The sequence below is a fragment of the Mustela putorius genome, unplaced genomic scaffold (genome assembly GCF_011764305.1).
Source record: "Mustela putorius furo isolate JIRA1106 unplaced genomic scaffold, ASM1176430v1.1 tig00000174_pilon_pilon_pilon, whole genome shotgun sequence".
In the NCBI taxonomy this organism is placed as follows: Eukaryota; Metazoa; Chordata; class Mammalia; order Carnivora; family Mustelidae; genus Mustela; species Mustela putorius.
The window spans coordinates 6,104,775-6,131,771 of NW_025421304.1; the positions used below are offsets into that span (position 1 = coordinate 6,104,775).

General features: G+C 52.2%; 1 protein-coding gene across 3 annotated transcripts in view; it reads right to left on the minus strand.

The window, feature by feature from the left end:
* ZNF536 (zinc finger protein 536) overlaps positions 1-26,997 on the minus strand; it is a 424,021-nt gene that overhangs the window by 112,339 nt on the left and 284,685 nt on the right. The window contains exon 7 of one of the 3 annotated variants that reach the window (XM_045076010.1): positions 21,512-22,411. The exons of the other annotated variants lie outside the window; for them this stretch is intronic. Coding sequence (XP_044931945.1) covers positions 22,404-22,411 — 8 coding nt within the window. The 3' untranslated portion in view covers positions 21,512-22,403. Of the gene's footprint in view, positions 1-21,511; positions 22,412-26,997 lie in introns of those variants that run through there. 3 annotated transcript variants of the gene reach the window in all.

A 26,997-nucleotide genomic window follows, 5' to 3' on the forward strand; every position in this document is an offset into this window, starting at 1 on the left:
GCTTCTAGGATTAAGTGTGAGTCTTTGCTACCACACACAAAGACCCCTGGTCCTGCTGAAACCCAACCATGGGCTCTTAGCCTCTTTCCCATCCTTGTTCTGTCCCTCCAAGAAGTCCTCTTGGAATCCCGTGGACACCCAATTGCTCTGAGTTCTTTGGCACCTGTCTCTCAGGTGTAACTTCCTCATTCCTCTACCATCCTGCTTGTAGTCACAAGAGGCCCAGAAAAGCCTCCTACAAAGGTCTATAGCCCTGTGGGCCGGCCTCAGCCTCTCTCTGTCCCCTGAGGAGTTGTCTCTGGTCTTGGAAGCAAATCTTCAGCCACCACCAGCAACTGTAACTTCCCACTATAAATGTGGAGAGGGGAAGTGAGTTGAACGTATTAGCTGGCTACCATTTCTTTTCCTAAAGAACAAATCTTACCTATATTGGGCCTGGAAAGACCTGCTTCTCTAAGTTCAGGTAGAACCTCAGACTTTGGAGATTCCCAAACAAGCTATGAAGCTTATTGTTCCAGAAGCTGAAATAAGTTATCCAGAGTAAACCATTTCTAGATAAAATGATGGGCCCACATGGGTCTAGGAAAATGCTGAGCCCACCTACAATTCCAGCCACCACTTGGTAAGGGACAATCTCTGCTCTCTGTCTCATCTGCAGAGACCTATGGCCCAGGGCTCTGGGGAAGACAGCTGTGGGGTCACACAGCAAAGAGAGACTGACAAGGGGACCAAGCAGGCAGGATCTGGAATTGTCCTGACCTCTGTGAGAAAGAGTCTTTGGGGGAGGAAAGAAAGGACACAAAGCCTAATCTGAGGCCTGGGAATAAGCTAGGATTTCCTTGAGTCCCCACTGTCTGACAACCCCTCACATGGCCCTAAGAACAGGAACACGGAAGACTGGGATGCCCACTTCCAGGCCCGTACATCTGTTGGCTGAGAGATGGCGGCCCTCAGTGTCCGGGCCCACCACAGCCATTCTTTGGAGAAGTAGATGAGGGGTCTGGTATCCAGCTCTTCCCCACATGCCCAAAGTCCACAGTGTGCCCCTGTTCCACAAACAAACCTCTCCTGCTTGTACATGCACGGGGCCGTGTCCCTAATCGCTGCTCTTCGGGGGTTGGAACCCAGCTGCCCTGGATGAGCCCACACTCACTGAGGTTAGATTCCTGATGCCAGGGCCCTGGAAGATACCATTTCCTACCCATCAGGGACAGGAGGAACATTCTAGAGTCTCGTTGCAGAGACTTTATGTCTCTTCAGAGTTGGTCCTTTCTTGTAGGTCAAACCCCAAAATGTAAGTAGAATTAGAGGTCAGAGGAGGGTGTGGCAGGGAGAGGCTCTCTGTGGCTGATCAGAATGTTGATCACCAGGAGAGCTAGAATGCATCCTTAACCCCAGAGGCGCTGGGTGAACGTGGGTCCTCCCGAGGTCAAGGCAACAGGGGAGTTACTGGAAGAAAAGGGATAGCTGCCAGGGGGCAGGGGGAGAGAGGACACCGGCTCCAGACTCTAAGGCTGCACCTGCCCCATTCTAAGCATGTGCCTTTGGAACGGCAAAATCTTCCCAAATTGTCTTTTTAAAAAGAGAGTGTCTATCAACAGAAAGAAAAAAGGATGCTTCTTTCATGGGAAGGATGTGTCCCGTGGTGGCAGAGCAGGCACTGTGGGATGGACCTCAGAACACACCAGAGAGGAACCGCTCAGTCTACTGCTGTCCTGGAATGGAAGGAAGTACAATTTCTTCTAAGGCTTTTGATTCCATCCCATCCACATCAGTGTCCACACGGCTGGATGTGCCCCTCGGGGATCTCGGGACAGAAATAAACAGATGGATTTACACACGGGCTCCTCAGCCACGCCCTTTGCCAGCCTCCTCCCTCTGCACTGACTCAGCTTGGCCACGTGGCACACTTTGGCCAATGGGACGAGAGTAATGGACCGCAAGTCTTGTCAAAGGGCTTGTGCTTTTCTGTTTGCTCTCTTGGACCTTTGCCTTTGACATGAAAAGCTAGCCCAGGCCAGTCTGCTAGGGGATGAGACACATGGGACAGAACCATGTGACCCCAGCCAAGCCCACCCTTCGACCAGCCAGTCACTGGCCCATCTGCCCGCCAGCCGGAGGGGCCCGAGCAAATCCAGCTCCGATCACTAGAGCCTGGTCTGGCTCAGCAGAATCTGCCAGCTCACCCAAAGCCCTGTGAGAAAGCATGCGTTGTCATTTTCACCACTGCGTTTTCCTACGGTTGGTTGCACAGCAGTAGCTTACTGGTGGTAAAGATACACTTCTTGGCCATGTGATCAGGGGTAAAACACATTGCTTCTCTTTGTTTTCACTCCCTCAGCTGCCTTCTATTCCAAGGATGGCACTTAGCTAGGGATTTTCCAAATGTAATTAAAACAATTAATATGACTACCTTCATAGCCAGTAGCTCACACTTGATGATCAATATCGTGGCCCCGGGCACGCTGTAAGTCCTTTGGTACGGTCGAGTCTAGTATCAACCCCACCAGGAGTCTGAAGTTCAGCAAAGCAGAACGACCCGGCCAAGCCACAAGCCACAAGGGGCAAAACCAGGACGCAAACTCCATTCTGACTGGTGCTCGAGCTTGCCCTCGTAAGTGATGCACGGAGGGACAAATGAGCCTGCCCAGAATCTGGATTACCCTCATTTGATTCAGTGCCAAATCCTAATAAACAATAAACTAAGCTCTGCTTTAGGAACACTCTGGAAAGAGGAACCCCCTGAAAGCCACCGTGAACATGTCAGCCACCAGTCATCCTTCCTTCACTGAAACGCGGACACCTTTCCTACCTAGATGGTCTTGGAGACAGAGGAGGCCAATATGTCACGAGGCAAAGGGTTGTGCGTTAGTATTCTGTGCAACTGGAACTTCGAAACCATTCTACTGCTTTGGCAAAGACTGACGTGAACAGAGATTTTTTTCTTGTGTCATGCAATCCAGCACCTTTGTATCTGTGGGATCAGCCGGAAAAACCCAAGTAACACCTGGCTACACCTTCAGCGTTCCGACACGGCCAAGAAACAGGCGAGAAGACCCGACTACCACCAAGAAGAATTTGATCGGGAAGGTCCAAAGACATCTCTGCGAAACCAGGCATTCGACTCTGGCTCAGAATTCTGGGTCCTGCCGTGTAACACATCCCTAATATGTGACTGAGCTGAGTCTTTGGGAAAATGGGGCTTCTCCCTTTCTGGCTGCAGCCCAGCATCTGGTTACCTCCCACCCCCGCCGCCGTCCCAGGACGCAGGAGACCCCTCAAGGGACTCAGCTTTAAACTATCCGGTCTTGGGGTGCCTGGGTGGCTCAGTGGGTTAAATCTTTGCCTTCAGCTCAGGTCATGATCTCAGGGTCGTGGGATCGAGCCCCGTATCGGGCTCTCTGTTCAGCAGCAAGCCCGCTCCCCCGCCCCCACCTCTGCCTGCCTCTTTGCCTACTTGTGATCTCTCTCTCCATCAAATAAATAAATAAAATCTTATAAAAAAAAAAAAACTATCATGTTTCTGTGTCCGAGGAAGCCTTTTTTTTTTTTTTTAAAGAAATCTGCCATCCTATTTGTGAGCAGATTTTACGGCTTTCCTTCAGAACCCCCTTCAGATTCCACCTCTGAACTTTAAAACAACAATTTCATTGGGAGAGCTGATTTATTCGTCAGTAAATAGGATACAGTATGGGTGAAGTCGACGGAACCAGGAGGCCGTCATTGGATCCATCAGCACAAAAGCCCACTGTTGCCGGAGCCAAGGCTCGGCCTCCCCGTACCTTTCAAAACTAATATGTAACCATATCTGTTTTAAAAGAGTGATTCATTTTCCTCCCACTGCCTGCGAAACTCTCTTCATCCCCACCACAGGAAACTTGAGTCTGATTTTAATGAGCTTCAATTGGAATGTGGCCTTTGAAAAGTAGTGCATTTGAAAAGATGGAACATTAAATTTTGTAATGATGTAAAACATCTTCAATTTTTGACAGGACAATGGTGCTTATTGTACTTTATGAGTCCACTGGCGATCCAAAGGTCACTTTGTATATGACTCCACAGACAGGGGCAGCACGGAATGAAAATTAGGTTACATGTGATCAGCTTTATTATTAATCAGACGAAAATGGATTTTTAACATTTTTCTAATGAGCAACAGAGAAGGAAGAAAATACCACGAATGAAACTACAGAAGAACAGGAGTGGCCAAGTCTGAAAATGCTCCACGGCCATATCTAAAAACGCGTTTTAAATCCGAAACACTTAAATACTAGCTCAAGGAATAAAGTGCAGCTGCATATTCTGCTATCATAAATACACGGAAAACCACGGAAATACCTACTCTAATTTACTATCTCTGTCCTTTGTTTATAACTAACTAATGAACTGATTTCTCCGCACAGTATATTACCACCGTCCCCAAGAACACCAGGCTGGGTGAGACGGTGTCACAGTTTCCATGATAAATCCTGTGTTTCGGGGGGTTTATAACTCAGCTGTAAATATGTAATTCAGACTAAAACTTGGCATACAAGGCCTCAGCCAGGAAGCAAATTTACGCGACAATCACCACTCCACCCCCTTTTAAGTTTTGAAGCCTTTCTGTGGATATTTGGGTATTAAAGAGATGAGACATTGAAATGAAAGGGAAAAAAAAAACAATAAATAAAAGTCAAAGAGTTGGTGATTTCTTTTCATTTCTTATTTAAATCAAAAGGCTATTTTTCAAGATACTCTTCCGCGCGAAGCACGCCAAGGTATTTATGAAAGAAACTGTTTCTATGACCCAAGCACAAACAAAAGCAGATCAGAGAGTCAGGTTTCAAGAGCAGCACAGAGGACACCATGAGCAAGGAGACCGAGGCAGGGACGTGCGGGCTCGGGCTGTACTTTCCTAAGAACCGGACCCCTCCAGACCGGTCTGGGTCTTCTGCTCCAGCTGCTTGCCTAGGAAGATGGCCTAATTAGACAGAGCATCCCATGGGACAAGAAACAGGTGCAGCCGCCTTGCAGACAGGGCAGCCTTGCAAGAAACAAAAGCCCTCGGAGGGATCTGACCGTGCAGCCGGCCCCAGGGCAAGTACGCTGTGCACCACCAAGGGGAGCCAAGGGGAGGGCACAGACGGGGCAGGACAGCAGGTCCCCACTGCTGGGAGTGGAACCTGGTTATCTAGTCCCCAGGGTCAGGAATGAAAGTGGCTGGTGTTGGAAGCAGAATCTTCCAACACCCATGGGGCAGCTCTCTAGTCCTCCTGAGGTAAGGGAGACAAAGCAAGCAGAGAAGACAGAGGAAAGAGGTTGAAGTTAAAGGGTGACACCAAGAGTGTCACCCAAGGGTGGGGTTGGGCAGCAGGAGGACCTGGTGGGATCTAAGACCTTGGAGGCAGAGGGCAGGGCCAGGAAGAAGCAGGGACCTACCCATGCTGGGGCAGGTCGGAGAGGCACCACTGGCTCCTGCCTCCAAGGAGCTGTCCTCACTCACCTGATCCCCGCGGGCCCTCCCCTCTGGCCCCCAGCTTCCCACGCTTGCCCCAGCGCAGTCCAGGCTGTGCCTTGCTGCTGTTCACAACCCCCCAGAGGTAGACCTGGGGGTCAGGACCCCTAAGTAACTATGGACCCACAGCAAAAGGCAAATGCAGGCCCCCTACTTCAAACATGAGTAAGGATTTCAGGACAGTGAGTGTGGCACTCTCCTGAGCTCAGGGCTGGAGGGGCTCTACTGGCCCTCAGCTAGCCCTTGTCCCCTCTTCTCCCAGTCCTCTCTATGGCGTCATCCCAAGTGCACAAGCGAGCTCAGGGAGCTGGCCCCCTGTTGTCTGCCTGGTGGGTGCTTCCCAGATCCTCCCTCTAACCCCTGCCTTCTTTATGTCTTTGCTTGAATGGCACCCTTAGGCACCCATGTAAAGTAGGAACCCCACAGGCATCCCCCAGATTCCTATTTACCTCCTTTTTCTCTAGACCTTCATCTCCTTTAACTGACTAGTTACTTAATGTGGTGATCGCCCATCCCCCCACTCCCTAGCATGGGAGCTCCCTGAAGGCCAGGGGGTGTGTCTGCTCTACATGGCTGGAACCCCAGCACCTAGAGAGGGATCTTACATGCCGGTGTTCTAGGAACCAGCCGCTAAAGCAATGAATGCAGGAAGATGTGGCTGCTTCCTTGGTCTTGCTTCTCTCTCTGTAATCCATGCTGTGCACTGGGTTGACGGAACCACTCAGGGGTGCAGCCAGGGCTGGGCTCTGATGGCAGGACAGTGGCCACCCCCTGAGCTGTCTGTGGAGGACTCCATGCCCTACTCCAAACCATGCCGGAGAAGTCTAATTCCGGGGGAAGGGTTCCTGGAGGAGGTCCGTGCCCAGCTGGCAGAGCAAAGTGGAATTAGGCTCACAAGGCTAGTGACCATGGCCATTTGGTTTGGTTCCCTCCTGTGTCCTAATGCCTAAGGGAGCGACTGGCAGATAGGAGATGTTCCGTAGATATTGGCCAAATGGATTAATGAATGAACGGATGAGTCCGTGAATGAGTGACTGCCGCGTGGCCCCTCCTGCCTCTGTTTTCTGCACATCAGTCACCTGCTATGCAGACTGCAAGGGGAGTGGGTGGGACTTGGGCTGCACCCACACCTGGGGGCAAGCCAGCCTAGACCTGTGTCCATATACACATGTCCCGGCAGCGCCAAGCCCAGATGACAACCCACAGCCCATAGCTTTCCGGCTCCCACTTTTCAACGGAGGGCTGCCCTTGACTAAATTCAAGTCAAGTTTTATCTCCATTTCCCACCTGGAAAATAAATCCAGGAGGATGCAGCAGAAGCCAAGGGATCAAATACATTGATTAAAATATCTGTATTATTTCTGCATTTATTGATTATGCTGTGTATATGTTAATGACCTACACTCGATCCACACTCAGAGGTGATCATAAACTATGGCCTGGCCTGCTCTAAGCTCTAAGCTTAGAGCTGAATGACCTACTTCCATGGGAGCACCCATGTAAGAAGAGTTCGGCAGCGTTCGGACAGTTCTGGCAATGAAGCCTCTCTAACCGGAAGCCTCCTGCCACCATTCCAGCCCATTGTCTCTGGCTTGAACCTTTGGCAGCAGTGAAGGGAGCAGGTGCCCGCTGTGAGGACCACCCACGGGCGCTAGTCCTGCACACCCCAGACCAGACTCCCGAAGCAAAGATGAACAGCAAAAGGCAGTGGGCTTGGAAATCACACTTCTGGGCCATTCTCCATTGAGGAACCCACTTGGGAGCCTTGTGCCCTTCCTCCAAGCATCTTTCTTCCCAGTCTCTGTTCATGCTTATCCTGGTCCTCGGCCCCAGCTGCAAATCTACCCTAGTGTGTACAGAACATCACAAATAGTGCTACGGGGAGAAAAGCAGCTTTTTCCACTTACCTTCTCGCTTTGAGAGCAGATAGGGTGTCGTAAGGTTGCTATAGTTCCTAATTTCACCTTCTAATATTCGGAAACAGATAGCGTTGCAGCTAATACAGAAGGTGGGCTACCTCTTGTCTCCCATGGAGGCCAGAACGGCATGAGATGCAGATAATATAGCAACCAGCTGGGAGAAGAAACACTAAAAAAAAATCATCCAGAAATAGCTATTCATTTGAAAGCAGTTTGCCCAGACAAGAACAGGGATCCTGAAAAGACAACGGAGCAGCCAGTCTTGGCGATGATGCGCCCTGGGCCTCCGGGGAGCAGCACGGCAGCCATCACGGCCCCTGCGTGGGAAGGCATCGGGAAGAGGCTGAACCTGGTCCTGGCCAAGGTCAGCATGGGCTGAACTTCACAGCTGCACGCTGGTCTGAGCAAAAAGCTTTCATGCAAACTCATCTGCCTTTCTCCAAGGAAGCTTGACTTGGATTTCCAAGGAACTGGCCCATGTTTTCCGGGTGACTTTGCTGGGCCTGGCTATCAAGACTCACACCAGCTTTCTATCTGTGAGATGCCTAAAAAGAGACTGGGCAGGCTGTCATGGAAAGAACAGACTCTGCCGTGGGCAGTCTCGGTCTATGGAGGTGAGAGACCCTCCTGTTGGGGGAGTCCTGGGACGGCCCTTTCATGCATTGCTCCATGTTCTTAAGGTCATGTGACCAATTCTCTGAGCTCCAACAGCTTTCTTGTTTCCGTCCAGGTGTGGGGTTGTGGTTAGTGTGCAAAGAGTAGCTCATGGTGTCTCCTGTAGACCCAGTAGCCCTTCGATATGTCTGGTCACACTTACAAGGAGTCCCGGGAATAGGCAGAGGTCAGGGGCAGCACTACTGGGGTCCAGACATGTGGTCATTTAGCTCAGCTTTTCGCTGGTGCTAACAGTACAAGTCATTTCTTCCTTTTTGAACTCCACTTTCTCCAAATGGGGGAAATGGGTGGGGGAAGGCCCAGTCCCGACTCTGTTGACTGCCTGGTCAAGGCTATGGAGAAGCTTGAAGGAAATCTCAGGGTCTGGGAAAGTTTCATCATGTACACAGGTGCATGAGCCTAGAGATCCAAGAGGCCGAAGGTGTTCTCTCCCTTCTCCGTCTCTGGGTCTTTGTCTTTGCTGTCCTCTCTTCAGAACACACATCCTCTCATCTTTCACGGCTGGCTCCTTCCCATCACCCAGGACCCCGTCCCAGGTCATCTTCTCAGAGAGGTCCCCCAGATCTTCACGGGATATGGTACTGACCTCGCTCACTCTTCATCATCTCGGTATCCACTTCTCAGAAGCTGAACTGTGTTCTTGTTTGCTATCAGTGTTCCCCCCATAGAATGGGCCCCACAAGGACCCTCCTCTTGGCTAACTTGTTGATGGCCAGTTCCCTTCTCTCTGGAACAATTCAGTACATGCTAAATAAATGAAAACATGCTCACACTCATTCCCTGTCACAGAATCTCCCCCCCCCAACCGCCCCAAAAGGTGTGGGAAGACACCATTTCTTCATTCTCTAGAACTATGCCAGTGGAGCGTGGAGGGTGAAGTCCGGGCCTAGAGGACATGGGGAACCCCCAGTCTCTGCCCCCTTCCGTCCTCCCCTCCCCACATCTCTGTCCCCTACGTGCTGCTTCATCATGCTTTGCAGCCAGCTCCCAGGACAGGGGCCTGGCACCTTCCCACAACTGGGACTTGCCTCTCCCAGGGGTGTGCGCCCATGAATCTGCCTTGCCAAGGCCAGCTGCATAGCTGGGTCCTCAGCAGAGCAGAGTGGCCCAGGAAGCAGGAGGGAGATTTCTGTTTCCAGAGAAGGGCTCTGCTCTGCACTTTTGCAAGTGGCACCTCGTTCTAACCAGAGGTGGCTCTTGAAATCTGAATGCATAGCCCATTTGAGCCAGAACCACATTAAAGAAGCCCCCCCCCCTTACCCTTGCTTCTCAAGTGACCAAGCAGGGGACATTCAAAAGGGGTAAAATTTTCTGCAAAGCTGTAAGGACAAGTCACAGGAACCCTTCTTTGTCCAGGTACAGATCCCTAAGAAGGGGAGGCTGCCTAGGGCTGCCCCAGAAAGCAGAATGATGACCAGGCACAAGGACCTGCCTGCACACCTGGAAACAGCTCTCGCCTTTGTCTCCCATTCAACAACCCAGGGCAGATGCTTCCCCGAATTTGCCTCTCAAAGACGACCTCCAAGATCACCTCTAGCTCTGAGAGCCTAGGAACCTTTCATTTCATCATGGAGGAACCAATGAAGCCTCCATGAACTCTAAAAATAAAGCAGGCTGCCTTAAGGGGCTCCCGGAGGCTGTGCGGCTGTGCGGGTGACCTGTGTATCCGATGGGACAGTCCTGAGACTCAGAGAAGCGAGATGCCGGGCCCACACCGGTCAGGGAAGAGCAGCCAGAGAAGGCAGGCGAGAGGGGACAGGCCACAGAGAGCCCCTGCGAGTTGTCCCTCATCATGTATTGTAGGGTGAGGGCCCAGTCGTTCGAGACCCTCCCTGGCAAAGGCTCGACCCGCTCACCCTTTGCCTGTGCGTCTTCCCTTTCCGGGAGGGACTCTCTGCTGAGAAGAACACCCACAGTGTTTCTTCAAGGGGGGAATGTGCTAAGACGTGAAAAGGCGAGGACCAAAAGGAAAAAAAAAAAAAGAAAAAGGGAAGGCCACCGTCAAAAGAGCCTGACGGCAAACAAGCCCGCTGGTGCCGACGTGAGGGCAGTTAGGAGCTCGGCGGGCCCAGCGTGAGGCCCACTTGTCTTCTTTTGAGGAGCCGGGGGACAGCTGACCGCCTGTCCACGGGATGTGTTTTGATAACTCCGAGAAATGAGAGGGTGTTTTATGGGAGGGTAATTGGGCATAATTCCCTTCATGACTTCAAGTCAACAGGCAGCCTCTACAGCTGGCCCTTATCTGGTACCATCGGCAGCAAATGCTATTTTCATGGCCAATTTTATTAAAGACTCCATGTTTTTGAGGAGACGTCACAGACACAAAAAGGGGTATATTTATTGATATGTTTAAAATATAGGTTTTTAACTCGATTCCTTCACCCTTAAAAACAAAGTCAAGAGATAGACAGATACAATTATGTTCCAACTGGTTTCCGCCGGCCTGCCCAATGGGAACGTTCGTCTGTAGTTCTCGGTGGTGCTGAAATCTGCTTAGGAAAGCAACAAGTCCTTTGTTCTGTTGACAACGGTTATTACAATTAATTCATTTTGTGATTGGTACTTGCGCTGAGTGACAAGGTGTTATTTTACCTCCGTAAAAGTTAAAATGGTAATACCTACATGCACACCAACACTGGAGGCTGGCTATCAGTCACCGGGGAGAAGAAAGGGCTGAGTTCTAGCTGTCTGCTCGGCTCCCAACCCACCCCACGCTCCCCACGCGAGTCTGAGTTGGGAGGAATGCTCTGGGTTACTAAGCTGGAAGTTTCCGTAGCCCAGCCTCCAGGGTTTCTTGCAGAGATTCTCATAAAGGCATGGTGTGCACAGGGGACGTGCCTCGGCAGGATGGTGTGCCTGCGAGCAAGCCAGATGCCGCAATGTGGGCCAGGCGGTCAACCCGGACACTTGGTTTGGGGCGTGTCCAGCTTGGACTTACCCTCGAAGGCCTGATTCTCCTACCTGTACGCCAGGACCTGAGCTAACCTGACGTCTTGCACTGGATAATTCTCGGCCTGCCCTGTGCCATCCTCGTTTTCACCCACTAGATGCCAGTAGGACACCCTGTCCCGGTGTCCCCAGACATTGCCAAAAGTCCCCCAGGGGGGATAATCAGGCCTGCCTGAGGCCTGCCACTACCGGACATGACCCTCGTGTTTGTTGTGTAGTAGATCGGCGGTCCAAGAACCCTGCTCTGACTTAACCTGTGTTTTAATCGCGAGGCAGACCGGGTCACAGGAGCCCAAAGGAAAGGACACAGGAGGACAGTGGGCTTCTGGTGCCCTCCAGAGGGTGCAGGCAAAGGAGCGGAGCAAAAGTGAAGAACTCGAGACCCAAGCAGGGACTGTGGCTGCAGGACCCATTTCCAAGGATGCTTTCCTGGGGAGCCCAGGTCGCTGTAGCTAGTGTGATCAAGAAGGAGCCTTTCCCGCTTATAAGCAAATTCTGGCTGAGTACTCTGGTGGTTGGGCTTATGGAAAAACAGAACCTCCACTCCGCTTGTGGGTTCCTGTCTGGTTTTCTGTTTAACTTCCCTGTGGAGATACTACCATGTCCCACGGAGGGAGGAGGGCAGGTCCGGGACCAGATCATCCTTGTTCTGGCTTCGAGTGTCTCCAGGAAGACCTGAGGTTGTTTTCCAGGGCAGCAAAGCCGGGGCCATGCCACTGCGACCTGTTCACCCATCGCCTCCTTCTTTAGGGCAGTCTGGTTGGGTTTCCACAGCAGAAACATACAGCGGCCATGTGCTCACGCCTTGGCTGCTTAGCCTGGGTCCCACTGCATTAGGACCGAGAGCCTGTCATCTCGGCTGCCCCAGAGCATGGCTGGATGTGACCAGAGTCCCCCAGCTTGCCTGACGTCTTGTCCAACATGAGTATCTAGATGGAACTCGACTTGCATTGAAAGCCATTGACGGCGAGCCATGGAAATCCTCCCAATTTTTTTTCTTTCTTTTTTTTTTTTTTGAAAGCTATTTGACAGAGAGAGATCACAAGTAGGCGAGCCAGGCAGATGGCAGACTCCCCGCCGAGCAGAGAACCTTCTCCCAATTTTTTTCTTTATTAGCAGTATTAATCACCTTCTCAAAATCAATTGCATATTTTAAATGAAAACAAATGGCTACTCCTAGACTGATCAATACGTGCATCTTTGCTTTTTAAAAAGTAAAATTTCATGTGAAGAAATCCTTGTCTTTGCTCCTCTCAATCCAATTTTAATAGAATTCAACATTTCGTAAAATAATCCTCCTTGTGCAGAACGACGTCATAAAAAATGCAAAAAATTTCATGGTATCCGAGACCCTGTGAGGTGGAAAAGGTTGCCTGTGTCCTGTCACCTCGGGGCCCCCCGTGGGCTGCACCCACCCACCCCCCTTTGGTTATCAGAACCTGTTTATTCCTATTAAGCGTAAAGAAAAGGGTTTATATATTTAATGATCCTAAAATCAAAATGCTACCTACTATCTGCACAATTGCCATTTTATCTCTTTAAACTTCTCCAGCCTGACGTTTTTAAAAGGGCAAAAGCAGAAAACCCTTATATAATACCTAATTTGTACATCTGCGGTTTCCCTCTGACTGGCACAGACACCATATGTTTTTAATTATCGTAATAGCCCTAAAGAACCTGTTCGGTGGGAAACACATATGATCCTTTTATTACTGGTTTGTAATTTAAACAGTTTTAACAGAAAAGGTCTGGCTATAGGGGAGTGACAGGCTCAAAGGCCCAAGATCCCAGTCATCGACCTCTGGAAGCTCAAGTTCAGATCCCACCCACCGAGGCGGGACCTCCTTCCCCGGGCTTGACAGAGGTAATTGGTCACATGTGAGGCGGCTCTGTGGGACCTTAAAAGACATGATCTGTGATCTCCAGTGACGCCGGGTTTGGGGCAGAGCCTGACACAGTGAGAAGAGGTTGATAAATATTATTCTAGTCTGACCTCTGCCGCTTTCACAGCGGGGGGCAGCCCTGGCTGGAGGGCCGCTGGTGCCCTGGGCCACCCACTCTCTGCTCCCCCCACCTAGACCCCAGGGAACAATTGCAAGGTGAGGGGTCAGCTTTCCCTGAGCCCCTTTGGGGGGGGGTGGTTAGGGGTTGGGGAGGGGCGACAGTTTTTTTTTCCCTGAGGCTGAACGGGACAGAATAAAGAGTCCCAAGAAAAATTGAATTTGGGGATGATGCCTGCTACTCTGTCACTTATGGAGAGGTGAGCTCACTGCGGGGGATGGGAAGACTGGTGTTCAGGGTCACAAGGCAAGTTCTGGGCCAGTGGGGTCACCTGAGAACCCCACCCCTCACCCAGTGCCCTGTGCTGCCTGTTTCTAGGGGACAAGCTCCAGGTTCTGTGACTAGAATCTCTGCTTGCCATCTCCCTTATCCTCTCTCAGGACTCGGAGCTGGAGTTGGCAGGAACAAGTTATTTTTGTATATTTCTTGGTTGCATTTTCCATGCATCTCCAACTGGGAAGGCAGGTGTGGGAGGGCACCAGCCACTGGCAAGGGGAGGCCGCAGACAGGTCACGCTCAAGGATGTCCCTGCCCAGTCTGGAGTCTCGGCATCCCGACGGGCTCGCTGGGCCACCCTGGGTGAGTGATGCAGCCTCTCTCTTCCTCAACATTCCCGCATGTAAGATGGGAAGGGTAAGAACTAACATCTGTCTCCTGGGAGTTTCATGAAAATTAAACAAGAGAAGATCTCTATTACCCTCTATAAGGTACTTAGAACAGGCATTGGCCCTGGCATAGTAATCGATTATTACTTAAAAATAAACTAGGCAGATGGAGGGATGACCTGGAGGTTCAGATCCTGCTGCTGAAGACCAGAGGGTCATTCCCTGGGCGTGTGGGGAGATAACGGGGAAGAGTCATCCTTAAACACTCGTGTGGACATGCTGGACCTTGAAGGGGACGAACCCTCAGGGCGGTCACCCATGTGGGAACTTCTTGAAGGTGTTCAGGGGCTAGAGGCAGGGTTTGGAGTGATGGCTCTCTGACTTCCCCTCGACGCTGTCCCACTAGCAGGTTCAGACCTGAACCACTTGGTTGCCACGAGAGTGTCCATCTCTTTTCGACTCCTCCAAATGAGGAATTCTATGACTTGGGGTTTTTTGTTTGGTCACAGTCTGATACTGGAAATGCAATGCATCGTGAAGGCAGTATCATGCCGCTAGGACTACTAACCGCTACTGGGTGGTGGGTGTGTACCCTTTGCCAGGACCAGAGCTCACCCCGGGACAGGTACCTCTCACCGCATATCCCCTCTTGCTGCTATGGGGCTGCTCCCCTCGTGCCCTGGCCACAGGACTCTTAGAAGGGGGGCAGGGTCCCGACATGAGGTGCTGGGAGGCTTCTCCATTGAGTAGAGAATGGGCAAGTCGCCCAACATCTTTTGGTCTCTTTCCTCTTTCCTTTTGGTCTCTTTCCTCCTTCAGAAGGCAGGCTTTGATGACCTGGAGAACTGGGCTCTGCAAAGATGGCGAGCCTAGTGGCTGGACACTGTCTCAGAAGGACCAGGGACTTCACAGGAAGGGGGCGGCCCTGGGATGGCCCACCTGCCTCGAGGGCAAGGCCGGGAGCCAGTCTGGGTCAGGGAGACCCTGCCCCATCTTTCCTTGTTTGGGACAAGCACCTTCCCGGGGGGCAGTGAAACCAGAATTCATTTGGAGAAAGGACAGAGGCACCAAGTCGAGAGCCGGCCCCTGAGTCAAGTCCCCCCAGAAGACCAAGGGCGAGCTCTCATAAGTCAAAAAAAAAAAAAAAAAGAGAAGGGGGAGGGAGGCTCCAAGCCCCCACCACAGAGGGCAAGCTCTTTCCTTTTGGCAAGCGGAGGGCCAGATGGCCACCCTCATTTACGATGTCAGTGATGACCTCTGGACTCAACACATAGCAAGTGAATCTTCATCAGAGCGCGCCCTTCCTGTCCACCAGACAAGGCAATTGCCCCAGCCCGCCCCTCAAGGAAACAAGACCTTCTTAATCACACGCTGCTTGGAGGGGCAGGGAGGAGGCCTGAGGCCCGGCCGCGGCCAGCAGGGACCGGCTTGCCCGCTGCCTGCCCAGGGCCAGCCCCGCTCCCTGGCCCTGCCGAGCCCAGGCTGGGACGAAGGTGCCTCGGATTTCCAGTGCCTGGAATAATAACTCACATTACTCGGATCCCATCTGCACCCAGCAAAGGCAGAGCAGGGGAAGGAGCATAAAACACAAAGTTCCCACAGACAACATCTGTCTTAGTGCAAACAATGGACCATTATCTTGTAAATAATTCTGATTAAGCTGCAGCATTTCCTCCTGAAACTGGTGGCAGAGAGCACGGGGAGGAGGGTGTGCTGGAACGCCAGGCCTCCGCCAAGCCCTCAGCTCCTTCGGTTTTCCCTCAAGAGCCCTGAGCACCCCGCAGTCCGCGGCCAGGCCCTCAGGATGGTCACTGCGCCTCCTGGGAGCCCAGGCAGCTCCGCAGAGGCTTCTGGGGGCCAGAGCTGCTCAGTTTCTGCTGGGTCCTCTTCCCCCCGCTTCCCCATGGCTTTCCTCCCTCTGCCCTGCTCTCTGGGGGCCTTCTCTAGCTTTTGCCACTACTGTGTTTGTACTGCTGTTCTCTCCTCTTAGCTCCAACTTTCCTTCGCTTCTGTCTACCAGGCCCAATTTCTGTTTGCTTTGTATGCTCCCTCTCTCGTCAACTGGCCTTTTGGCTCCCAGTCCTTCTGTGGGTCTCTGCATGTCCATGCTGCTGCACAGCCCCAGCCTCCGGGGGCTCACCCATCCTTCCAGACTCTCCCACAGACGCCTGACATAGTGGACATGGTGCCCAGTCTGGGGACACCAAGGCCTGCAGACCCCAAGCTGCTTTCTGGCTCTCTGGGACTCTCAGGCCTGGGGTGGTGCTGGAAGCTTCGGGCCCATGGGGGTCCCTCTCCCCGCCACTGGGAGGGTGCCTCATGTCTGGTCCCAAACCCCCTCCCTCGTGTGTGTTCCAGGACACGGAGGCCGGCGTGCCTCGCATGCTCCCGCCTCATGACCCAGCCCCTGCGTCTCCTGCCGTGAGAAGGAGCTGAGTTCCTGAACCCAGCCACTACCATGTTTGTACTGCTGTTCTCTCCTCTTAGCTCCAGGAGAGGAGACCCAGGCTAGGGAGACCCAGGCTAGAGAGACCCAGGCACTCGGCCTCTGTCCAGATTAAAAGCGGCCACTTTGCAAACATGCCCGCTTTGCAAGGGCACTTACCCCAAAGTCCTCAAGAAAATCCCCCTTGGGATTTAAAATTAATTGCCCTGAGTGTGATTTAGAAGCAGCCCATCAAGCCCAAAATTTTTATGTAAAGCAAGAGCCACGGATACAAGTATCTGTTCCCACCACTTAACCACTAGATAGCTTTTTTTTTTCATCTAGTTGTAATCCTTGGTAGCATTAGAAAACAGGAAAGATAGTTCCGTTGGAGCCAAATGGGGTGATTTCTGCGCATCCTGGGGATAGGATCCGAACCGTCACCCCGGCCCCTCCGGGGAAGTGTCCACTCTGGGATAAGAGGACTCCCAACTCAGCTCTTCAGACCGTGGTGAGCACCGGCTGGCAAGGATGGGGGATACCGTCCCTTGTAACACGCTACCCAGACTCTCTACCCACTTGCCAAGGTCTCAGCGAGTCCCGCGTTTCCACGGGAGCTCTGCCCGGGTCCTGCACAGCAGCACCTGTCCTAAAGCCATTGAAATGTGGGTGACTTGCCAACGTCCAAGTTACTCGCTCTCACACATTTTGTTGTTTTGTGTGCCATTGGGTGGCACACAACACTGAGGCCAACAAATTCTATTCCGTGGAAAACAGAAAGCTGAGGACTCAAGGGATTTCCACTTGGAGATAGCACATACTGTCCCCAGTTGAGGGGGGAGGGCTCGCTAGCTAGCAGCGGCTTCGGGGGGCCACGAGCACTCTGAAGATGGAAGCATGGATAAGGTCCCAGACATGGAGGAAGATGTGTGCTGCCCCCTTGTATGCACAACCAAGTCTGACCTGAGCCCCTGTCTCTTGGTACCTCCTTCCTCTCCCTCTCCCTGTTGGGGGCAGGGTGGGGGGAGTTGGAAGATCCCGAGAGGGATTACTGTCCTAGGAGGGACACACTGGATTATCATATTGGTATCTGGCATGTGCTTGAAGAAAATGTAATCATGAAAAATGCCATCTTCTCAGGCTCCGCTGTGAACACAAGAGGTTGAAAATCGAAAAGGAAAGAAAGTCAGATAATCAGTTTTTCTTGCACTACCAGGAGCTCAAAAATCCAGTTGCATTGACTCCCTCTTTAAAAAAATGCATAAACGACAAATTCCTCAGTGCTCTTACGGTTTAAGAAAAACAGCTTCAGGAGGAGGCAGGGATCCGCGTGCCCCACACCCTCACACAGTAAATGGCCTTGGCCAAACTGAAATCCCAGGTGTCCCTGCAAAGCTGGGCTCCCACGTCCGGGGCCCTGCTGAAGTGAGCTGAGTTCACGGGAACTCTAGGACTGATGGCGTCCTACAGGGTCACCTGGAAATTCAGAGCTGGAAAGGATCATGAAAGCCAGAGTTTGAGACCCAGGAGGTGACTCGGGGGACTTACAGTCACCCTTCCTCTCACCAGTGGGCAAGTGGTATCCCAAGAGAAGGTTGAGTTGTTGAAGCTCCTAGGAGCTCGACTGCTGGTAGACAGACACCTGGTCTCTTGGCCCCCAGACCAGCCCTCCCATCTGGTCTCCAGTGAGCTTCTGTCTAAGCGGAGAGACCACGCACTTTTCAAAATTTAAAACCCACATTCACTTCCCACAGGGAAATCATGGAATGAGTATCTTTCCTCATCCTTGGTGGCCTTCTGCAGTGCACTGAGGGGGAAAGGACTTTTGGGCTAAGGGCGTTCCGCTGGTGGCAGACGTCGTGGGGGCCCACCTGCTTCTCTTCCAGTCCCTTGGCACACCAATGGACTCTTGTTTCTCTTAAGTAAATACCCCAGCTGGAGCTCCTTCAGCCCTCTGTGGGCCAATTCTGAGATGAACTCCAGACGGTATCCTAGAGGATGGCTGGAAGGAATGCACCCAGTCCTCGAGCAGTGGCCACTCTCTCACTGACACACCTGAGTGGTTTCGTCCCTCTCCCATGGCTCCTGGGAGCTCCTCCCACATGCAGACCTCCATCCATGTTCTTATCTTAGGGTCTGTTTTTGGGAGACCCTTCCACCCCCAGCTAAGTCACCGATGGGATCTTGAAAGACCAAGAAGATGAATGGACTTTCTCCCTGACAAGAGCCAAACGTACTCCGAACCCCTAAGTACTCACTGAGGCCTCTCCACCTGCCCGCAAAACGTCTGCCTCCAGCCCTGCCCACCCTGGAGTCGCCTCCCCCGCCGCAGGACACATAGAACACTCAAGTCCAAGTCAGAGAAAAACGACTTGTCCATCATGTGAAAAGAGCAATAATTTAGGAAATTAATTGCAAATTTACTTTCCCTGCTTGGTTGCCTTTCTCCTTTTATGTGGATAATTGAGAGCATATTATATTAATTTGACAACAAGAGAAGTTCAAAAAGAAAACTTAACCTCGTGAGCAGCGGGTTGCGAGCGGATGGGTGTCTGTGGACAATCCCACAACAAGCAGGAGAGACCAACCCGTCACAAAGCCAGCCAGCGGCTGGGCGCACGAATGGGTGTTTTTGCTAATGAAACCGCTTTGCCCAGCTCCCCAGCTTTCACCTTGAAAATGCGCACTGTTTGCTCAAGAGGCAGAATCCACTCCTGCGGAGACAAGGCTGACTGTGTGCGGGGGGCATGCTTCGGAATGTAATTCAATCATCATGACATCTCCGAGAAAGGGCGACTCTACAGGAGCAAAAAGCATCTTCCGAAGTTTGGGCTCCTCCCCCGCCCCGAGAATATCTGAATTTCATCAAAGCAAACATTTTTCCCAACCCGTGTGGATGAAGCAGGGGTCAGGGCCCTTTGTCCTACCATAAGCTGCAGAGCACCTTTCCTTTCCTGGGGCACCCCCACCCTGAGCCGGTTACCTCCTTCAAACTCCAGTATCACTTCCCAGGGTTGGGGGGGAGGGGGGGCGGCGGCGAGGGTCTCCTGTCCACCTCAGATCAGTGGGCCGGCCCTGCCTGGGGAGGATCAAAGGCAGATCCTGTAGGTGATGCTTGTGTCTGCCCCTCACTGGGGTCCAAACAGTTGGCGTTTGCTATCATCCCGTGGAGGGATGTGGGGTGACAGAGGAAAGAGCACGCAGCCCCCCCCCACAGTGCTCTGAAGTGAAGTCAGCTGGTACCTAAGGCCTGAATTCCTCCCCCCCCCCCCCAGCTCCCTCACAGCACACAGCACGCTTGATGCTGGATGGGCTGGAAGGGAGTTCTACCCCCAGGCAGGAAGGAGGGGGAGGTGGGAAGCAGGGGTGCTGTGAAATGAGAGATGGGAGGGGGCTGGGACTCATTCATCAAAGTGGAAGGATGAGAATCCACAAAGGTCCCCTCTATGCTGGAGAAGTCACTGGGGAGAGAGTCGGGAAAGACCCCCTGCCTTAGAGCCGGAGATGGGTAGACACCCCGTTAGGGAATGGGTCCAGGGAGGGAGAGAAGACGGCAGACGCAGGGATGAGCAGCCCGAGGAGCCCTCCCACTGTCAGCATGACCACCTGTCCCCTTCCACGGGACGTCCTCTGTACCCGAGGCCACCGGCCACTCCCTGGGCCCCTGAGTCCCTGCTGGCTGGGCAGCCCGGGGCTGCGCGGTCAGCAAGGCGTCCCGGAGGAGCATGCAGAGTGACTGTTAACGGTGCACGATGCCCAGGGCAACGTGCTCAGCCCTGAGTGGAGGCACGGAGACCCAGCAGCCTTCCACAGAGCCCCCCTCCTCCCACCCGGGTCCCCAGGCCTGAGGCACTGGTCCAGAGAGGCCCCAGGGGTGCCCCCTGCCCACACAGAGTGGATGGTGGGGAACCCCATCCTGGGAGCTGCACCTGTGACTTCTGAAACCAGGAGGGAACACAGCACCTCCTCGCCGAGAGGCAGCATGCCACCGCGCGGTGACACAGGCCTCCTGGAGCCCTCAGGAGGCAAGAACCCAGGGAAAAGCCTGGGGGAGGGGAGCGTTGAAAATAAAGACAACGTCCTCCTGGAGTCCTTCTTTCTGTCAGGGCTTGGGTGGCCTCGTGGGCCTGGGCAGTGTGGCTGTGATCACCTGGCTTTCCCTTGGCCGGGCATTTTGGGATTCCTCCCCGCTTGTCAACCAGAACCCTCAGTGTGCATCCTCTGTTCCCCCAGACCCTAGTCAGAAGGCAGCAGTGGGCACAGGGAGCTGCCAAACTTCTTCAAGATCTATGGTTTTCCTGTGGGCTTTCGTCATGGATCCAAAGACTCAGAATCTCTCCCCTCTCTCCTCTCCTCTTCTCCTAAATGAGAGACTGTACTATGGCCTTTGGGTAGGGAAATGGTTTGAAGAGTTTGCAGGAGACGTCCTGGAAGGGAATGTCCCCAGAGGTCAAGGTTTACGATTGTCCTATTGCAAAGCCCAGGGTTGTTCAGGGGGACAATCCTGGGCTTCTGTCCCCTCCCACAGGGGACACTTGATTTATTAGGGAGTGTGGGGATTCTGTCAGATGATGAGAACACCTTTTGCCCCCACGGGACCCACTGAATGGGGAGCCAGGGCGCGAAAGGAATTCCGAAGTTTCCCAAACAGCAGCAAGGCTTAGAGGCACTGCAGAAGTGGTGGGGGTCTGAGGTCCATCACGGACAAAACAAAACAAAACAAAAACTAAGCAACAAAAACGGGGGGAAGCAAATTTAATCCTTCCTGTATCCCGCCCCTCCCACCGGGCGGGGGTGGGGACACGGGCAGGACCAAAGCCTGCGGCAGCAAACAGAAGCCCAAGCAAAAAAAAAAATCTCCATTGATAAAAATCTCCCAACTACGATGATTCCGGGGACCTTCCCATCGAAAACTACCCTTCGCGGGATGTAAAGAAAATGGCGAGGCTGCACGGAAGCCGGGCATGGGCGGGCTCTTCCACACCCGGGACGGGGGATGGTAACCTGCCTCGGTTCCCCCTACGCATGGGGCCTGGGAGCAGTTGTGGGAGCTCGGTGCCCGGAGTCACTGGTACAGAGACTTGCCCATATGTGCCCCCGGCTCTGGTCCACCCACCGCGGCCCCTGCCCCAGACCAGGACGTGTCTGGACCCTGGCACGCTTAGGAGTTGGTACTTGCGAGGCCCGTCTCAAGGTGGGCCGAAAAACGCAACTAACTACCCAGCAAAGAGCCCAGGGTCGGCGGGGGGTACGGAGTGGGCAGCCCCCTAGTATTCTCTGAATGTCCTCCTCAGGCTTCCATCAGGGAGGACAGCTCGGGGGAGGAGGATGATGGGGGGAGCCGGAGTGGGGAAGGAATTCACATAATGACTCGAAAGTGTACTAATGTTTCACAGCTTTATTTTTATTAGCAATACCAAGATAAGTTATTGAAGCATTTTTAGTATTGGTTTACATTCCATTCATAAATGACCTAACTTGTAACTCAGCATACAGCACACTTATAGATAGAGTTCGACACGTATTCAGAAAGCTACAATTATTAGAACTTACATGCCTTCATTACCAGGAACGCCTTAATATAATCTTCTCATTACTTCCACAATACTCTAGTCCAAAGCACACGATAACCCAGCACCGGGCTCCGCATGTTTTGCTTTCCATCTCCACGTCTGAAGTTGTGCGTGCCCAGTCGCCGTTCACTGGAATGTTACTGTCCTCCGTTCCCGGTTAATAGGAAGGCCTGACACATATTAAACTAGCAATAGGACTGCTTAAATACTATGGAGAAAGATAACGACCGCACTTCTCTGTATTCTTCTAAAGTGTTACAAAATGCAAGTCAATTCGGACACAAGCGGTAATGCCAACGGGACCCGCCTCAAGAAGCTTGGCGAGCTGGTGTAGCAGACCCCACCCTGCCCCATCAGATTTTTCACAGGTGAAGGCACCTCCAGTGCACCAGCATCTGTCACTCAGGATTCGGGACTTTGAGGGAATTTCCTCGCTCATTCAAGTTACTAAGCCTTCGCGATCCGTGACTAATAAAGGAACATATGGGGCAGTATTTTTAGCCTTCCTGATTCTCTCCTAGATATACTGTAGGTCGGTGTGGCGTGCATTGGCGTACCTTTGCCAATAGTCATCAGTTATTCAACGCACATATGTGTATACATTCTTCTCTTGACTTTACACGATTAACAAGCTGCAGAGAGCCACCGAGGAGCACGAACAGACAAGGGCAAGTCCAGCTAGACCGACTAGAACAGGGGGTGTCACTTACCTGCAAGAAAACGTGCAGATTCGTTAAACAATCCAGAAACCACGGAGGCGAAAGGCCTTTGAAAGCAAGGACAGGGCCGCACTCCCTAATTGTTTAATGGAGTAATGACAATAAAGCAGTATTTATAAAATTTGGTCCTTCCGTCTCTGGCTAAAGCAAGAGTAGTCTACGTGATTAGAGCAGGTTGGCAATTAGGCGTAGAGGTGCTGTTGATCAGCGCTAAGTAATAGGAGATAATTACTACTTATTTGAAACCTGGGCTTTGCACACAACATCTGAATATAAAAAAGAAAGAACCGGATTCCTTCTGTAGCTAAGATGTGGCCTGTAACTACAAGGCTGTGGGCGCCGACCGTCCCTGTGAGTCGGCAGCCGGAGTGGGGCAGAAACCAGGGATCCCTGCCCTCGGCATGAGACAGCGAGGGGGTCACGCTGTCGCTACGCCACATGGCGACGGCTATGCGGGAACAGAGACTTTGCACGTCCCCAGGGACGTGGGTCTCTGTTCCGACAACCCTCTGGTCTCTCAGCTTTCTCTTCCTCCCTCCTGGTCTTAAGTCATTACTTGGGAGAAAAAAATGTGTGTGTATCTGTGTCTCTGCACATTTTTTTTTGTTGTTGTTTGTTTGTTTTTTGGGTTTTTTAAATTTTTGTTTTGTTTTTTAACCAAAGAGCTCAACCGCTGTCTTCTCTCACCCAGGCTTGGTCCTGGGCGGGAGGTATCGAGCCATCCAAAAAGAAAATGCACGTAGAAACCGAAGTGAAAGCTACCAGACTTTTCTCCTGCTTTGGAGGCACTGTCGATTCAGACAGTAGCTTTTGGAGCCAAAAATATGCAGCAAAAGGAAAGGAACATAAACAAGGCTAAATGTCACCAGTGTTTGCCGACTTACAGACACCATCCATTTGTTTGTTCTGAAATGACGAGTGGACCATTTGGCAAATACAATGGTATTCACACAACAGTTCTGTCATCCTGCAGTGAGAACGACATCACATCAGTGGCATTCCCATTTAATTTAAAAAGAGGGAAGGGGAGGAGGAGGAGAATGCCCAAAGAGTTGGGAGAGGTTGCCTCTTCATCAACACAGAGTCCACAGGAAGGCTCTGGAAGAGAGGACAGCCCGTCCCTCGGGAGATGGTTCCTTTGGGAGATCCCAGGAGATGGCCCCTCGGCTTTGTCCCAGTAGGGTCTGTGGTGGGCTGTGAGGCAGCCAGCCGGAGCAGGGCTGGCAGGATGGGGTGGTGATCTGTATTAACTTAAAGGATCTGCCCTTGGACTCTAGCACAAGCCAAAGGGTCCTCCCAGCTGGGCTCTAACATCAGACCCTAGACACACACTGTTACTGGAACCAGGCTGGACTCTAGAAGTCAAAGAACAATCTGCCAATGATAAAGTCTGGCAAAGAAAAGGAATACAAAATTGTGCTTCAGTCAGAGCCTCTGCAAGCCAGTCCCTCCAAGGATCAGCTCATAAAGAAGACAAGAAGGAGAAATGATTGCACATCGGGCTTTCAATAAAGCACGGCAGCTCCGGAGGCAACAAGGCCCTACCGTAGACATGCCCTGGGTCTTCCAGGCTAACCGCCCTCCTTGGTGTTGATGGAACGTGGGCTCCCGTACATGTGATGGGTTTAGGTTTTGTGGTTCCCTTCCTGTGCCATTTTCCTAACTTAACCTCCTTTCTTCGTTAGAACCTGCTGGCTGCTGTCCACCCCTTCAATCTTAGAATCATCCACAAGACCAAAAATGTGCCAGATGCCCCGGGCTGTGCACTCACAGCCTGCGCGTGGGTGTCCTCACACACACACACACGGGGAGTTCCATGCTGTTTCCACACGCTCCGGCCAAGGCCCCCTTGGACTTCCCTAACTGACCAACCACAGCCTTTAGCCATTTTTTGGTCAAACACCGAGCAGGAGGGACTTCACTTCCTACCTGAAACACTTGCCTTCTATCCAGAAGGCACAGAATTGGGTAGAGACAGAAATGGTAGGACCCCTATGACAGATGTCATCACAAAGTCCCCAGAACTGCCTTGAAAGCTGAATTTCCCACATACCAAGAAAAGCCATCCGTAACCTATCATGGCAGATGTGAGGAAGTAAAACATGCTCTAAAACCTTGATGGAAAGTTAGGTTGGTACTTGCTTAGTGCCAAAGGGACCGCTGCAACCAAAAGTCACTTGGACATTGGGATGTCTGGGTGGCGCCGTGGGTTAGGTGTCTGACTCTCGGTTTCTTTTGGCCAGGGTTGTGATCTTAGGGTCGTGGGATCAAGCCCTGCATGGGGGAGGGGGGGGTCCATACTCAGCATGGGGTCTGCTTGAGTTTCTCTCTCCCTCTCCCTCTGCCCCTCCCCTCTGTGCTCACTCTCTGTCTCTCTCTCAAATAACTAAATACATCTTTTAAAAAGGTCATCTGGACATTGGCACCATTCCCTTCCAACAACCCCACACGGACATTCACTCCCACTATAAAGCACCGACCCAACCGAGAACCATTTATCCAAGCTCCTTTACATCCATTGTCTGTTCATCCTTTCACTTCTGCCCACCAGTGAGAAAACTGAGGCTCCCAGAGGGCACGCTCACCTCTGAGCCAAGACAGAGCTCCTGCCTCTTCCTCCTCTGCTTACCCTGGCCGTGACTGGGGGGGGGGGGGGACTCTGGAACTGCCATGAGCTGTGGAGGCATCTTCTCCTGCAAGTCTGAAGTGTGGTAGGCAGAGAGATGGCCTTCCAAGAACAGGCACACCGGGCCATCTGGGTCTAGAAGCCCCCTTTCCTGAGAAAGTCTCTTGTGTCTCTGGCTTTGCAGTCCTGGCCCTTCCCGGCACCATCTCCCTGGCCGGTGATGCCACGGCACACAAGATCCCACGTGTCCCCTCTAGGGATGACACAGAAAAAAGCATACCCTTCTTTACACTGGAACCAGTGACAGCCCGGGCAGGCTGACATGTGGGCCCAATCCAGCCCATCGTCTGTTTTACTAAATAAAGTTTTATTAGAACACAGCCACACCTATTTGTTTAATTATCATTTATGGCTCCTCCGACGCTGTGGGGCAGGGTCCAGTGGCTGTGACCGAGACCACACAGCCTGCAATCCTAGCTTATTTCCTCTCTGGCCCTTGAAGAAAATAGTTGCCAACCCCTGCTTTAGACTGTGTAGCCAGTCAAGGGTGAATATTTTCAGACTGTCTATGCTGGAAATCAGTGCGGTTTTTGGAGGACCAAAGTAGCATTTTAAGAGCATTCCACTTGGATGCCCTGGTTCATTTGATCAGACGTCTTAGAATAGATGACATGAAGAGGTTTCATTGGACCCTGTGTTCTTTTTTTTTTTTTTTTAAAGATTTTATTTATTTATCAGAGGGGGGTGGAGAGAGCGAGCACAGGAAGACAGAATGGCAGGCAGAGGCAGAGGGAGAAGCAGGCTCCCTGCTGAGCAAGGAGCCCGATGTGGGACTCGATCCCAGGACGCCGGGATCATGACCTGAGCTGAAGGCAGCTGCTTCACCAACTGAGCCACCCAGGTGTCCCCCCTGTGTTCTTTTTTAAAGGAGGGGTTCTAATTCTTTCATTGCTATGAAAGCCCAAGGAACCCTTGGTCTCAGGCATAATTTGGGTTAGGGAAGCCAGTTTCCCAGTTCCCTGCGAATAATAAATGGGGTCTACTAGGACCTTTGTTGCTAATGACTGTGCCTCCCACTAGCTTCCCCTGGGGCCTGGTGGCTGCCTTGGTCCAGAAGCTACTGTGCAAGGGCTCATGGCCGTGATAGGCATGCTGGTGGTGCCTCCTGGCTCAGCCTGGCTTCTCTGCGTGCCAATCATTCCAGAGCATCGAACGGCAAAGAGGGTCATGCCCTTTTCACTGCCTTTCTCTTTAAAGTTTCCTGTCAGCCTTATGCCTGGGCTCACTAAAAGACACAGGGCAAACTCTGCTTGCAAGACTCAACACACAATGACCCCCAGCCATCTGTCCCAGGTCTGAAAGGCAAAGAGTAAGGGTGATCTGGTTGCTTTCCAAATCCACAAAGTGGGGTGAGACATGCTCTGTACCCTTGCCGTGCTCTGGAGCCAGCCCTCAGGTGCTGTGCAGACTGGCCTTTGTGCTGTCTGGGGGCACACAGACACCCGTGCCTCCCATGCTCTCTGACCTCCAAGCCGCTGGCTGACCCACCAGTTCATCAAAGTTTCTCAGACTGGACAAGGCGATTGCCTGCCCTGTCCTATCAGTGGCTATGAGCGCTGCTCCGATCTGCCCTTACTCTCTAATTAAATACTCATGTGGCTCCTGTCCCATTACAGGACCAAGGTCAAATCTATTCCAACAAACCCGAGGGCACATCCAAGTTCTTTAATGGCACTCAATGACCTTGTATGTCATGTTCTTCAGTAGGGTAAAGAAATGCGGGCTATGCCTGGAGTCTAAAAGACACCTCAAGAAAGGGAAGCTTTAACTGGAGTGGGATTTTGCCAGATGAAATTGAGCCCCTAGCGGGATCTGAACCACTCTAGAAGTAACAGTGTATGTCCTCTAGCTTAATTCAAGATGACTCCTGCTTGGGATCTTCTGTGACACA